The following is a 16466-nucleotide window of genomic DNA, read 5'->3' as shown; positions in this document are numbered from 1 at the left end:
GAAAATGGGCTATGATGGGAGATGCACAGCAAAGTGCAGAAGTGCAAAGCAAGATACTCTTTTTAAAGTGTGCACTGTAGTTCCTTTCCATCTTGCATGACTTGAGGGCAACCATATCATGTATGATTATTGAAAAAAAGGTTTTGTGGGAATAATGCCTTCATGTTATTGCTTATATTACTTACAATATTCAGAGCAGACCATGCTTCTGAAAAAATGATGGAAAGCCTTGCCCCAACTTTGTATTCCAGCAGCAGAACTGAAGTGTTGTGTGTGTGTTTCCTTGCCTTTTGGTGAGAAGCCTTAGCCCAGCTTCGCCTGGCTTCAGCTTTGTTTCCCTGACTGTGTTCATCCAGCTGAGCTGAGGAAGGTGGTTGTTTGCAGACCTGAGACCTCTCGGGGGCTGCTGTGTCTGCTGGGTCTTGCTCTGCTCCCTGACTCAGCTGGGCTGAAACCTGCTTCCTACTCAATGCCAGGGAGTCAGAAGCAATGTGAGCTCCTACGTGTGTTGGACTCGCAGGGCTCCACTTGCTGTCCCAATGCAATTTTTTCATTCTAAAAGTCTGTTTATACGCTCTGTATAATGCAAATGGGGTTTTAGAATGAATTTTTGTTCATGAAAACTGGTAATGTCAGAGGGAATGTTGTCCGTCATCTCTGGAGCCAGTTTGCCTGTATTCTGGCATGTGTCCGCTTGATATCCCTGGATATCCTGCGTAGGAACAAGTTTTGGGTCTGGTTGTGATTCTTGGGCTGGATTCTGTTGAACACTTCATAAAAAAGAATTTAATTCTCTTTAAAACATTGGTGGGGGGCTTTCTGGGAGGACAGTTTACAACTGAATATTTATCAGTGTCTCTTGTGCACGTCTTGAGCACGCTGGCAGAAAGGAAGGGAGGCGTGTGCGTGCTTGTCATTGCTCTTGCTGATTTTAACAGGAAACTGGTTTTGCTGGAAAATCTTAAAGGTACTGTATTTGAAAAGTTGCTTCTCTTTGCTGGCCTTAGATTTCCACTCGAATATGTGAAGGCAAAGTGACGTTCTTTATGTCAAGATACTTTGACATAAAGAACTGGGTTTTAGAGTGGACCATGTTCTTCATTCCATTATTGTATTTTATTTTATTTACATTTCAGGTGTTTTAGGGTACTGTAATGAAGAATCATGCTTCATGTTATACTCAAAAGCCAGGGAAGCAGTATTTGAGTGTGATGTAAATATATATATGCACAGCCATATATTTTGCGTTAGGCACTTTTTACAGTGGACAGCTCTGTTTAATGGTGGGATGCTCCTGAATTAATAGCAGCACAGAATTGTTGCTCTCAAAGTCCATGCTGAATTCTTCATATAATATGGAGAAATTGTCTTTTCCTCTCTGTTTTGGGGGGGGGGGGTGGGTGGGTGGATATGTGTTTGCTGTTTTTGTTGTTTATCTTCTGCTATCTTATATATCAATAAAACTTTTGAACTTAATTTTGGTTATAGTTAAAGCAAAAAATAATAAATGCAGTACTGGAATATCTGAAAGAATTCATGAGATGAATCTGAGAGGGAAAAGATTTATTAATTGGTATCTTTCATGTTCTAAATATAAGGAGATGTTAAAAAAGAGACTTACATACCACGTAATGTCAGATGATTTAATTTGCTCTTGAGATGTGTCTAGTTAGTTGGGAGAGACTGCTGTGAAATGGAACACAAATCCTGAAAAATGATACAAAACTAAAAATCCTGGATACAAACCTTGTTCAGCCTTGTTCTGTGAAAAGTAATGTATGTGTTTTCCTTCTAGAAGAGAAAATAAATACATCTGTGTCTGTGAGAACTGCTCCATGTTGTAACTTGGCTGACTGGGCAGGAATAACTGTACAGAAATGAGCATTATTTGCCACAGAGGGCTCCTTTTATTGATGAACTATCTCTGTGTCTCCCTCGAAGACCGAGATCAGAGCAGAGCCTGGAACAGAGTCACCATGTAATAGGAGCTTGCTGAGAAATGTTGTGCCCGTCGTTTGCTTGGAATGGTACGCAGAGAATAGCGTAGCTCCAGGGTAGCAAAGATCATATCCAAGTTTTTCCAGTGACCCAGCCAAACCTGAAGGAGTTTACCCTTCCAGCCAATTGCCTCCTGAAAGCCTTCCAATTTCCAGCTTTCTTTTCATAATCACTGTTAAAGTGTACTGGAGCATCATCGTTAACATTCGTTCTTACAAGAATACTGCAGGCAGTAACACAGCTGAGAGGCATTTTCGTTTGGGGTAGATTAGTTGCTGCTTACACTAGGCATAAGTACTGTAAAAAGGTACAGATAAATCTTGTGGTCTGATACTGATAAATCTTCATGCTGCGATTGTGTGATGTTTGAGTGGCATGAGCTGAAACCTCTAGTAGTGGATCTCCCATCTTGGAAGCTTTAGTGGAAAAGCAGATGCAGTTATTGTTATTATCCAGTGAAATCAGATTATACAATTCAGTCTTATTTCGGCTTGAAAGCTGTAAAAACTTCTGAACAGAAAGCATCCCAGTGCTTTATTTATTTATTCATACCAGTGAATTATTTTAGTCCCAGTGCTTGGCGCATCCCACGTTTTGGAGACATTAATGTACAGAAGTCTCAAATGGAAACTTTAGTACTAGATTTAGTCATATGGTTTTCCAAATGTAAGATTGTATCGTAGCTCCTTTGCATAAATCGTGGTGATTTAAAATAAAAATGAAGTCTAAGAAAATGGATAATAATGGTGAGATATTATTTTCTTCAGTCTTGTTTCTTTGTTCTGTGTTCTTTTTAAAGTACACAGATTTTTCTTTGATTTTTTGCTTCATTTGACTAGAGACAGATGAGAGAGATGCTCTTAGCTGACGTAGCCATTTAACTCTTACCAACTGCTATATTATGGCATTTATAATATATAATAGCAATTATAAAGGAATTATAATAACATAATAATGTTTAAGGGAATATTTTCATTACTGTATGTGTAAATGGCTAATTGTTGTTAGTAGAGGGGAGCGGCCCACCAGATTGAAAGAGAGGCAGAAAGGCATAAGGTGCAATGAGACTTTTGAAATTTATGTCAGCATTTTTTCTAGGTTCACTGTTGAGGAAACTTATCTCCCAGTCTGTGGCTGGAGAATACTGTTTCTGTTTCTCTTCCCACAGATGACATCAGCTCATTCGTACGGGCTGGTACACGGAAAGCTGGAGCAACAGCTTCACTCTTTCTGCCAGCTGGAGAAATAACATCTCGGGTCTCGCTGGTACCGTGGAGGTGGCACAGGTGAGGGAGGCACAGCCGTGCCGTTCCCCACCTGCCGCAGGGTGCACCAGAAGCCCTGCCCTTGACGCCTCCGTGCAAGCCTTTCCCTTCCTCGGGTCACCTGGGCTTCCCTTTCCCTCTGCTCCCGTGGCGATTTGTTCTCTCTTCCCTTTCAACAGGCTTCCTGGAAACCTGTAGGGTTTAATCAAACATTGCTTGTTGCTTGCATCCTTTTCATTTCTTGATAAGCAACTTTGTGGTGTTTTTGTTGTTTTCCAGCCACCAGGCCATACCAGGCAGTTGCTCTGTAAAGTCAGGTTGTGGGCGGAGAAAAGATGGCAGAGAGGTTAACTGATTCTTGTAGTGCCTGGCCAGCTGCAGTTGCTCTGTGGCATGCCCTGGTGTCGTGGTTTAACCCCAGCTGGCAACTAAGCCCCACGCAGCTGCTCGCTCACTCCCCCCCAGTGGGATGGGGGAGAGAATCAGAAGGGGAAAAGTGAGAAAACTCGTGGGTTGAGATGAAGACAGTTCAATAGGTAAAGCAAAAGCCACATGCACAAGCAAAGCAAACCAAGGAATTCATTCACTCCTTCCCATGGGCAGGCAGGTGTTCAGCCATCTCCAGGAAAGCAGGGCTCCATCACACATAATGGTGACTTGGGAAGACAAATGCCATCACTCCGAACGTCCCCGCCTTCTTTCTTCTTCCCCCAGCTGTATATGCTGAGCATGACGCCATATGGTATGGAATAGCCCTTTGGTCAGTTGGGGTCAGCTGTCCCCGCCGTGTCCCCTCCCAGCTTCTTGTGCACCTGGCAGAGCTTGGGAAGCTGAAAAGTCCTTGATTTAGTGTAAGCACTGCTTAGCAACAACGCAGCAACAACGTAACAACCTCTGTATTATCAACCCTGTTTTCAGCACAAATCCAAAACACAGCCCCATACTAGCTACTATAAAGAAAATTAACTCTCTCCCAGCCAGAACCAGCACACCTGGACAGCTCTGTTCTTTTCTTACCTGAAGTCCCTTTAAATAACTACGAAAAAAAATACCTTCTGGGAAGAAGAAACATGGATTGATTTCATTTTTAAGCATATGATAGGTCATTAAATTAATGTGACACTATCTTTTTCCTTAATGATGGTGGTTGTGCAGTGGCAGTGATAACCTATGGTCCCAGGGGTGAAGGGAAGGAAGGAAAGTAATTTCACCAGATTATTTCAGAACTGTTTAAGTCTAAAGCAAGTGTTTTACTCAGTTTAGACTTTAGTTCGCTATGGAATCAGCATCAGAGCTTTGGCAGTGCAGACTTGCCCAATTTTCATTGTTCAAAAGGAAAGAAATAACATCTTATTTTTCTGATAGAATAAACACATTTTCAGACCTGCTCCCTGTGCTGCAGCCCACATGCACTGTTATAAACTGTGTTGGTTTTCCCTGTTTGTGTCACGGCAGAAGCTTTGATACGTGTTGCTCAGAAGTTGCTAGAGCACCCATCCTTCATCCTCTTGTGGTGCATATTTCTATCTCAACAGTCTCAGGAGTTGAAATAACTTCTTTTTTTTTTGTTAAAATTTTGCCATGAAAGATTTAGTCTCATCCTTTTCTCTTTTTGTCTTGCATAATGTATTCTGACCACAAGTCTTAAAATGTAGCTCTTTCTGAAGAATTGCGGCAGAGTTTGGTGGAATTTTAGAAAGTTTACAGACGTGCCACTGGGATTTGCTGAGGTTTTATGCTTAATAATTTAAATATGGGTATTTCTGAAGATTTTCTAGAACTTAGGCTAGAGGCCCCTGGGGTCATCTGATCTGACCTGCATATGAATCATAAGCCAGTAACTTGCATGTAGTTATTCTTAAATTGAGCCTAAATACTCATGCTGGACTGAAGCCTAAAGATGTTTGGCTGAAGCAATTTTCTGGAAAGGGAAAACATCAAAATAAGTTGAATTCCTTGGGTGTGGAGCTTCAGTGCCTAATTATCCTCCCTTTTTTTCATCCAAGTTCATAATTAAGATGTTTCTACTTTCATTTTCCACTGTTTTTGTTATGTTGTGTGCTAGGTTGGAGAGAGCTTTTAGTACTTATTCTTCTCCCCCTGTGAAGGTACATGTGAACTTCAGACACCTCCTAGTTTTCCCTTTTCATCAGCTAAATGATTTGAACTCAGACTCTCATTTGAAGGTATTTTCTGCAGTCCTCCAGTCATTCTTGTAGCTTGCTTCTACACTCATCTGAACTTTATTCTTATCCTTTTAAAAAGTGCAAACTGAGGCTGTATTCAGTATTTTTGGTCTCAGTAATGCTTTTTAAGATCTTGTTTTGAGATTTAAAATCTTGCCTGGGCTTTAGCCCAAGTCTGAAACTGAACTGTTTTACAGTTCACTTCTTTTTATGGCCATATTTGAAGGCAGCTACTGTGGCTTTAGGAACTAAGGTTCTCACAGTGTACATGGTGAATCTCATTGTGATCTTCTGGTGGTTGTCTTAAACTTCAGCACAGTTATATACAGAATTAAGTTATATGCAAAATCTGCTTCTTTTTCCTGGAGAGAGAGTGAATTTATTTTGATGTGATAAATCAGAATGCCCATTATAATAACTGTTATTTTGGCATGCTACTAAGCAAGGAAGAGAATGCAGTCCTAAGTACATTTGCATGTATTTGTAACTCTCTGGTCTTGCCCAAATCCTCCAAAATTGTGTGAATTCTGTTAAGCACATGATCTCTTAGCTACAGCGTACCTGAGGCTGACTTTGCTTTGGCTAACCAAAAATTAGGTTTGATTTAAATATACATCTATATAGATATATGCATGTGTATGTATACATGTATTTATAGACACACACCTTTGCTTCCTAATCCTGAGAAGACAAAACCCCTGAAATTTTCATGGGGCATCACACTGTTTAGGTGTTTACAGAATGGGAGTTATGTTTTGCATAACTTAGCAGTCCTTTAGAACCAAAAAACAAGAAAACCTGATCTTTGAACTATGAAAAGATGTAGGAAAATAGTCCACATCTGTTTAACTGGAAGAACATCTGCAGTGAAAGATTTTTGATTTGGACTGTCTATAAGACAGTGACTTTTTTTTTTAAAAGCTGATTTTTGGAGTGCAGGGTGGCTGTTCGAAAAAGTACTGACTTTAATCTTTCCTTTGTAAGGCTCTGATGAGTCACAGAGCAGACTGCTAGCAATGGAGAACATTTTTGTGCAGATTTCAATAATTGAAATTCTGGCTCTTGTTTTCCTCTCTTTCGAATAGTAGAGTATTGCTTGTGTGAGTTTAAATCTCTCTTTGTCTTCGACTATTCCATTACAAAATGGGTAAACCTTTCATATTGTGGCTGTTTTGCATGATACTTTTCAAATACTAGGAAGTACTACTGATAACACTAAACCAGTATGAATATATTATTTTCTTTAGGATGGAGGTAACCTTTTGATGGATAATGCCCTTTGGTGATGAGTTACTAGCTTCAGATATGTATACATCATTTAATCTTTCTCCTGTAACACAGTTTCTAATGACAGATTTGTAAGAATTTGTTGTCAAACTCAAAAAGGCATTTTTTTCAAGTTATACAGTAAGTTAAGACTTCTAAGATCAACCGAAGACTGAAATCTACTCGCCTGTTGTGAAACTTCATCCATTCGAATGCGCCTGTATGCCAGCAGTGGTGGCATGGAGTGGTGTGGTCCCACAGGTGGTCCCACATCAGGCTCGGATTTGCCTAATGCTTCTCCCTGGAGGAGCTGGGAGTGATCAAGCTGCAGGTACACACCAAACAGTTTGCGCTTTCTTCTGCCTGCAAGTCCACGAGACCTATGCTGTTCCTCAAAGGGAGGTGGAGAGCCAGCCTCTCTCAGCAGCACTTGTCTTCTTCTGACCACCTTGCACTGGGTAGCCTGCCCTGGCTGGCTTTGCCGCTCCCCACACCCATGTTCTCCTCGTCTGATTTTTGTGCAGGCAGTTTGGGAAAGACAGATGTATGTGTTTGATGGCTGCTGTTGCTGGGGAGGATGCGAGAAGAGGGGTGTGGAGAGAAGAGGACGCGTGGTGCTTTGTGGGGTTCAGCAGTGGGGAGGAGCCACGTCCACTGCCTGGCAGCGCGTAGCTGCCTCTCCCAAGATGGTTCAGAATCCCTGGTCTGGCCTCTGCAGCTGCTGAGATTGGATTTTGCTGGACTTCTTTCAGCTCCTGTCTGAAGAATAACAGTTTATCTGAGAGCCAGTGCTTTTTGGTAGTTCATGCCTTTTTTCAGAAAGACTTCAAGTCCTCTGTTGGTTTACAGCTTCTGCATAAGAACCTTTTATAACACAGGAATCTTAAATAGTTGCAACTTGTCTGCAAGATGTGGCAATTTGTTATGCTTTCTTTTCGGCCCTGCAAGCAGACTGTAAGCCTGTTATTACTTCCCGAGCAGATAATTTTCTGGGCCTGAAGGAGAGGAATGCTTGTCTCTTTAGGGGCAGTGTTTTGTAAGTTGAGTTCAGCATCGTGTTGCCGGTCTGTTTTGTTGACTGAATTTGCATCCCTGTACTTTAACAGATTTGTAGAAAGATTGTCTGTACTGGTTTTAAAAAGAAAAAAAAAAAAGCTTTTTTTTTTGTTTATGGTGATGTATTGTGCTGTTTGATAAAAGATGACAAGGATGACAAAAGACAATGTATTTTGTCATTTTAAAATGCTGATTACTTTTTACTTAATGAATTGCATCTTGAATTCCACTTAATGGAAAAACTATCCTGAAATGGAAAACTATCTTTACCAGCACTATCTATCATCTCAATGGATGATTCTTTTTTTCTTCTTCTCTATGTCTAAATAAGATGCAGAAAGTAACAGGAAAATATTATTTCCAATTCACAGTCCTTTCAGGTCAGAACTTCTAGTAGTAAGATGACCTTCCTAGAATCTTCGCCAAGCTTGCCTGCAAACTGTGGTTTCTGGGAGAACCAACATCACTTTCCCTTGAAATTTGTAGATTTTTTTTTTTTCCTTTGTGTGTTTGATAATAATAATAAGCTCCCTTTCCAACTGAGGAATTGCTCTTCTGTGTTTCTGGGTTCTTCCTTGTAAGTAAGATCATGTATATTCCAGAAGTTATGTCCCCATACCAGCAGCACGTCAGGCTGCTCATCTCATGGGCTGCCAAATGTAGGGAGATGAAAAGGAAACCGAGAGAGCATAAAGGGGAAAAATACAAATAGAAAGTACATTTGTAGAGAGGTGTGTAGTCAGGAGAAAAAAGTAGGGAAGCAGAAGACCTAGTAAACTAGTAAATAAAAGGGAAAGGGAGAAGAGAGTATGCTGAAGGAAAAGGGAAAGCTGTAGACAGGAGAACTTGACCCCTGGGCAAAAAGACTTTGTTTTGTTCTCATAAGACCTGTGGCTTAATTTCCAATTTTGCTGAGCTTTCACAGAGATATGGAAGGGTGAGTGAGAGAAATGTAGAAAGCCTGGGATAATCACAGAAGATAAACGTATCAGTGCTCGTACGTAGTCTGCAATGCCTGCATCAAATGCAAGAGAACGTCTATCTAGAGATCAAGAGAATGTAAGAGAACTAAGGTTGAGATAGCCATGCTGGGAGAGCAAGAAAATGATAAAAAATTATGTGCTATTAGTAGCATCCTTTCAAGTGGGTACAGGCATATAAGAGTTTTGACAAATTGGTAGTTGAGTGGAATTGGGGAACAAGTAAATTAAATGGATTTTAACCTCGACAGGGAAAATAACATTCATAGAAGTTTGTATAAGCTGTGATTAAATTCGAATCTTTAACCTGGTAAATATTTTTTAGATTTTTTTTTTTTTTTTTTTAAGAAGTTGCCACAGCAAGGAATATGTTCATCTGTGAAGTATCAGGAAAGTTCCAAGTTTTTGTAATCTTGACCATTTAAAACACTGTGGCCTAGAGTTAACTTTTAAAAACCCATCTATCTACAGAGGGTTGCGTATTTGTTTTATAATACTTCTTCTATAATTACATATAACAAGCTGTGTTCCTGTGCTTAGCAATGGCTTTGGGGCATGGTGGGAAGAAACTGATGGTAAATGGATAATTCTTGACTTCTTGTGTACAGACTTCTCAAGCTGCCTTATCTGTTTTAATCCAAAAGCAGCCCGTAGAATCCAAGTCTAATCCCAAAGCTGTGTTGATGCAAATGATTTGCATGCCAAAAAGAGCCACTTGTGCAAAGAAGGATATAAAAGTTGGCCTCAGGATGGATTTTGTTTTACAATAGCTGCTTAAGTATGTAAACTTGGTCGTATTAAAAAGAATGAGAAGTTCTGTATACCGTTGTATATACCGTTGGATAATCATAAACGTTTTTGTGCTATCTTTCTTTCTTTCTTTCTTTCTTTCTAGATTTGAACATGGAATTCAACCCATCAGATCATCCACGGGCCAGTACGATATTTCTCAGTAAATCGCAAACAGATGGTAGGTTACTGAATTTATTACAGTATTTGCTATTGCAATTATCTCTAAACCCTTTGTTAAAATGCATGTGATAGTCTTTTAATGTATAATTCCCATCCCAAACAAAGAGGCTTTTATAGGCATCATGTTAGAGTTGAAAGAAGTCACACCTTTAGTTAATTATTTTTGTCAGACCAGTAGTAGAAGATACAGTCCTGTCATGTCCTGAAATTGTAAGTTCCAAGTAGTCGTTGTATCAGCACTACAAATATGGATAAAACTTAAAGTAATTATATTTTTAAAATATTTTCCCTAAATCCAAAATTTTCTGTGTGTAGCTCTTTGTTGGGTTTTTTTGAACTCTGAACATTAGGCCAAGCTTCTGGGAAATGTGTGGGGGGTATTTTCTTGAGAAAATGCCAGTTTACATTAGCTGAGACGACAGTCCAGAGTTTCCTCTGATATAGGTGATACTGTAAATGAACTCAGTACTAGATTTTAATAACAAAACAACCCCCATCCCACCCAAACGTTTTCTCTTCTTCTCTCATTATGGTTTCGATGTAATTGTATATTTGTCTGGAGTATTTTTTATTATTCATAGACAAAATGGTCCCTCTGGAATTACATCTGTTAAGCAAGCCTCTTGATAGAGTTAGTAGAACAGAAGCTATTTATTCTGGCTCTTTCATTCCCTGTTGGACATGTATGACATGTTGTTTTAGAATTAGATGAATAATCCATGCAAAACACATTATTTTCTACCAAGACTTCCAAAGCAGTTTCTACATAGTAATTCTGACTGTTCAGTATGAATTCTTTGTCCTTCTTTCTGCTGCCTATAAATGCCGTTTTTGATTTACATAGTAAATTGCAGTGTCAAACACATCACTTAAAAATAACGTAGTTTTCACTTACTGTATATTTTTTTGATAATTTTTGAGCATGACTAGAACAAAAAGGATATACATTTAGGCCCTAACTGAAGAGTTGATTATGTGAGTACCTCTTTTGCCCTTCAGATTGTCCTTCTGAATTCAGCCCTGGTTCTGTCAATGCCTTATTATGTGGTTTTGGATGTGATTTACCATTCTAATCTGGTTTGGTAGTCTGTAAAATGAATATGATAATATTGCCATAGTACACTGTATTATGAAGATTGATGTCTATTTTATAGTGTTTTTATAGTGTTTTGAGACTGTGTAATCCCATATGGATGCTACATGTTTCTCATTACAGCTTGTTGAAAAAAAGGACAAAAAAATCCCAAATCCAACAACTACAATTTTGACCAGACCTGATGATTATTCTTACTTGTAGTGATAGTGGTTAATTTATTACAGTATGTAGTTAATTTTAAGCATTTTTTAAAATGACAGTTTACACCAATGCTAGAGTTGGTCTGTGAAACTTTGTTCCGGTTTAAGTAATACGAAGAACATATTTTTGAGTGAGACCAATGAATTTAGTGAAACAATATAGAAATGTTATCAACAGGAGTGTAAGATCTGTTCAGCTATGCCGGATCATGGAAAAAATCCAAAGTCTGTCTTGCTTGTACAAAAGGAAAAAGATTCTGCAAACATTTATCTGCTGATGTATTGCCAAGAACCATCCTGTTCTGGTGGGGCAACTCACAGTAGTAAGCATTTTGCTTGGCTGTACTTTGGGCCCGTTGTGGAACCAAGTGAGCTGTAGGAGTTACCGCATTAATCAAGGATGTTACCTGACACCAAAATGCAGTAAAATGCTTGTTAAGGGGAAAATATAAGGGTTTTTTAGGGTGTGTAGGGTTGTATTCTGACAGCCTGCTGTGGAGCCTAGGGGACCCCCAAGACTTCTTAAGTCTGTGTAGAAGGGGGAGAGCTGAGCTGGCAATGCTGCAAGCACCGAACTTGGGCATGTAACTACCTCTCTCCCTTACTTGCATAGTGTTGGGCTGGCAAACCTTCCTGTTGACTGTAAGTGAAGATATTTCTATAGACAAGAACTGCAGACATTTAAAATACACATCTTGGAGAGCTGAGGGACATCAGGACTCGAGGTTTCATCCAGGATCTGGCTGTGACTCTGGGGTGTTCACCACATGTTTCGACAGTGGGAAAGGGCCAAGTCCATAACTACGTGCTAGAGTGACTTGGCAACGTTACCTTCAGGCAGTTCCACATTTGGCTTTCTAGTAGCCCTGTACTCTTTCAGCCTCACTGGTAATCTTGTAGTGCTGTCCTGGCGTAGGAGCTGCGCTTGACCTGCTTGTGATCAACATGCAAGTGAAAAGCAACAAGCTGACTACCTCAAATATAATGAGACAGGACATGGCATCTCTGGATATTATGTGGTCTGAATTTCCCATTGTTCTGTGAAGCTTGGATGCCATGCTAAGCTTCTAAATCTATCCTGTCCCTCTTAGTCGGTAGTCTGGATGCATCCTTAATTACCTGAGAGTTCAGGGAATCTGTAGGAAGGTTGAAGAAGCAATAAATATTAATTCGATTCCTAACTAAAGTAGCTTTTCTAAATGTTTCCAGCTCTTTGTGGGAATTTCCTAGGTGCTGAATCTTACATGAGTAATTCTCCCTGTTTAGGGAGCTGGTAAAGAATATCACCTTTTATGTTTTTAACTTCTGTGAGTGCTTTATGCAAGTTCTCCCTTGTTCGCTGAGTTTGGCCTGTAAGCAGGATAGGCTAGGTGACTGAAAAGCCATACACTATTTAGTGTGTGGTTGTGGTTAAGGCAGGGTTTCCAAATCTTAGCACTCCAATAATGTAACTTCCTTTCCGTATAATAGCAAGAGGGCAACGGTTGCTACTTCAGGGAGCTGGTAATGGTCTTTCCTGTGAATGGGTTACAGCTGTCCACCTCTCCTAACTTACATTAGGCTTTACACATTCAAGGTACTGGTTAAATTTTGCAGTATCAGTGCAACAATGGGCTTCAGACAAAGAGGATTTTGAAATTGTATTTATATAGAGGATAGAAGTGACGTAAGCTGCGCTTACTCTTTAATGTTAACCAGGACCTGTCTCCTGTCTCAGATAAAACAAAAAGAAATGATTTGCAAACTCCCAAAATGCGAAACATTTTTATTGATGTAATCCTCAAGGATTTTGTCTTCGATCCCGATATGGGTAACATTAAGATAGTCTGTAGAAATTGAACAAAGTAAGTTTCTATTACAGTTTCAATGAAAAATACATATATACGTACATATACACACACACGTACATATATGTGAGTATGTGTGTGTGTATTTCCTCACTCCCTTTTATTTCAGGATAATAAATTTTCCTACTGTTGTGAAAGTTCAACAATAACAATTGAAAGTGCCTGCAAAAGTACGAACAGGTCATTGACCTTAAAATGAGGAAAACTGAGACAATTTGGCAGCATCTCAGTCTCCACTTGAAGAGTTCCATTCCGACTTTTAAAATGTTTAAATGTTTAAAGTTTTAAAATGTTAGAAAGAAAGTAGAAGTCTAATTGTTTAAACTGACTCTAAATCTGTTCAGCTTCATTTCGTCAAAACCCCATGCTTGAAAGCCAAAAGCCCGGAGTTGCAGTTAGGTGTTTATGCTACAAAGTGGTGGTTAATTATAACACTGCGGTCTGGTCTGCTGAAGGCCATACTGTGCTGGGTGAACAGTGCAAAGTATCTTCAAACTGACTGAAGCCAACTGATGGAATTACCTCTTTACAGTCATTTTAGCTTGGCATAAGTGGCCTTTGGCCTTGTTGCAATAATTGTCTTTCCCTTGTTTAAAGAGAGGATTGTGATCACAAAAGAGAGCGGTGGTTGTGACAAAATGGGTTTCTGCTATGCCCGGCTCCCCATCGGCGTATGTTCTGGAAAGAGTTGAGCCTTACGCTATGGCGGAGTGGGCCAGGAGCACAAAAGCGCAGCTGCCGCCTTGTAGTCCCTCAGCGGAGAATCCAGGCTCACTGAATCTCTGTTATGTGGGGAAGATTGGGGAAAGGAGGTCAACGTGGTGCTTAGAAGAATGTGCAGCACAAGCAGTGCTTGAGCAGGGAGAAGTGAGGGGTGTGTATAAATACATTAATGTATTCTTCTGGAGATTGGAAATAACAAATGGGAATGAGCTGCGAGTGATATTCTTGCTTTGGTAAATAGATGATTGTACTTGCATGGGGAATTGAATAATGGATACAAGGGAAAATACCAAAGAGAAAAACTAAGGTAGGGGAAAAAAGGGGATTAAAATGGAATTTGGAGTGTATGTGCAGGCTGTCTTTATAAGATTTTGTCCATAAGAACTTTGTATGTGGTATCATTGCTTGTGATTAAAACAGTGTTAAATACTTAACCGTGTTCAAAATTTTGAAGTTAAGAGGTGCTCATTTTCAGTTATGTACTGTATTAGGTTCACATGCAGCTTGTCAGAATTGTTTACTGCCTGTACATTGCAATATGCAATGCTAGACAAATACTTTGGCTATTCTTAGAAGTGAGTATTTACCATCATTTTGTTGTTTCCCTTTAGATTACTTATGTCCCTTGCTGGTGATAAATGCAGTGTGTGGAACTTAAGTGTAGTGCAGTGTTTTAGCAGGATATCAAGCAGTTTAACTATTTACTAGACGATCAGAATTTTCCTGCTGTTCCTGTTTAATTCTGTTTCTTATACAATGTCCATAATTGTGGATCTGAGCATGTGCTAAGTGACATGGCTAACATCTGTCATGTGTGATTCTCCTTTCTGCTCCCTGGGAGGAAAATTATGTAAGGATTTTTAAAAGTTTTTTCTTATTTTCTTTTCATTTTATGTCTGCATTAAACACAATTATTTCACAGTATTCACACATGCAACCTTGTTTATGTGAGATTGCTTGCTTATAAAAAATCACAAATAATGGCTTCTCATCCAACAGGGAATGGACAGGCTATCCCACCATTATGAACACTCTTATTTTGCTAAGTGCATTGGGTTGCATAGCTTTTAAATCATGGTGCACCAAAGTGCATTTAATCACCTACAGCATGAAACCATTATTATTTTAATCCTGCAGTTTGATTTATGTGTTAGTTGCCTCCAGACTTGTATCCTAAATGCTGTGGTATTTTCACTGGAACAGAGCTCCACAGGCTCTCTATGGGGTGAGTTAATTGGGAAAGTGCTTTAAAAAATTAAATAGAGTATATTTAATCAGCTGTAATAAACATTTGCCTAACAACTAAGACTCTATACATCTATCTCCCTTGTTGTTGCTGTTTACTTTCTGAATATTTTGGCTAATTATGGCTTTGACTTGCAACCCTTGCTTGTGGTGACTGGTTCATACTCACCAAAGTAATACATTTTCATGGTTATATCCGACATGACTAATAGTTTCAGGCTTGCACCTGATCGTTATGGAAGGCGGTGATGTAACGCATATGGTTTCAAGGCTGCTCTATGGGAGTTAGTGCACAGTAAGCTATGATGAGAATTTGCTAACTCCATGGTGTAGCTGTTTAGGTGCTTTCATACCTGCAAGGTAGCGTAGGCCACTTTGCAGCAAGGTACCTTGCACGAAGGCACCGGTGGCTCAGGAGTGCCCACACAGAGAACCGGAGAAGGATGGCTAATCCATTGCTAACTCGGACTGTAGCTTACTGCTTATTAACTTTCCCATGAGGACCAATGCCTGGTGAAGTACCCAAATGGATGAGAATTTTAATCCATCACCACACTAGTGAGCATAAATGCCTTTATGCGTACAGATATATGTTCCTTCTGTGTTTGATGTATAAATATACTTAGTGCACAAGCAATTATAATGTTGCACATAGATAGCCTCCTGTTCTTCTTTTTATTATAAATGGTGTATAAGAAGCTTGATCGGGAAAAATAGTCATGTAATATTTCTATCATATTTTGTGTTTTTGCAGTGAGAGAAAAACGCAAGAGTCTCTATATAAACCACGTAAGTGAAAATGCCTCGCTATGCAGCTTTCTCCTTGTTGTCTATATTATACAGTAAATAAGAGTTTTCACACTTGATTTCCATATTGGTGAGAGGGTGCTGATGCTTCGAATGTCTGTTCTGCATCAGGATCCAGAAGTATAGGTCTCGGCTATTGAGTTAGTGGAACGGATCTGTTGGTTTGAAGACAGTATCATGCTCACAACCAGTGTGCATAGGTAACTGGTACCTGGGACAAAGAGCTGCACACATTAGTATGATTTTTAAAATTATTACAAAAACTCTCAAAACTTTAAATTGCATTTTTATGCAAGTTTGCTTTGGCAGAGAGCTGCAGCATTTGATGTTTACACAGAAGTTCTGAAGTCCCTGACCAGTGTTGATGCAATGTAAATGTGGATTGATATGTGGTACATGCCAAATGTGAAGATGGGGTTTTGATATGCTTGTGTACCCTGGGCATTTTTCAGTTCAGTTCTCTTCTGTTTGAATCAAATTCCCAGTGAAGCAGAGAGCAAATTCCCTGTAGCCTGCTTTGGGTATGGGACCGGGCTCTTTGCCCCACTTAGTATTGTTTGTACTACTGAGGCACCTGGAACCAGTGCGGTTCCCAGTATGTTAAGCCTTGTGCTGAAATACCTGGAGTCACGCCTCAGTAAAATTGAGGCGGGAAAGAACTAATTGTCTCCCAAATGGTATTTGCCTTTAGGGTGAAATGGGGAGAAGTTCTGAAACTTTTCTCTATCTGGAAATATAGGCCATAATTTCATGAATCATTTTTAAGCCACTACAGCTGCTGAAAGAAGCAGAGGTGGTTTATAGCCTCTGCATCCCTTTGTGCTG

The 16466-nt window shown here is 39.6% G+C and overlaps 1 protein-coding gene across 2 annotated transcripts in view; it reads left to right on the top strand.

Annotated features, from left to right (window-relative positions):
* Positions 1-16466, top strand: part of CCNY (cyclin Y) — a 131213-nt gene that overhangs the window by 67685 nt on the left and 47062 nt on the right. The window contains exons 2-3 of one of the 2 annotated variants that reach the window (XM_075492445.1): positions 9647-9721; positions 15589-15623. In XM_075492445.1, coding sequence (XP_075348560.1) covers positions 9647-9721; positions 15589-15623 — 110 coding nt within the window. The remainder of the gene's footprint in view (positions 1-9646; positions 9722-15588; positions 15624-16466) is intronic. The other variant, XM_075492446.1, reaches the window with a different exon arrangement.

This window comes from Mycteria americana, chromosome 2, assembly GCF_035582795.1.
Source record: "Mycteria americana isolate JAX WOST 10 ecotype Jacksonville Zoo and Gardens chromosome 2, USCA_MyAme_1.0, whole genome shotgun sequence".
Classification (NCBI taxonomy): domain Eukaryota; kingdom Metazoa; phylum Chordata; class Aves; order Ciconiiformes; family Ciconiidae; genus Mycteria; species Mycteria americana.
This window is presented reverse-complemented; position numbering and strand designations above follow the sequence as displayed.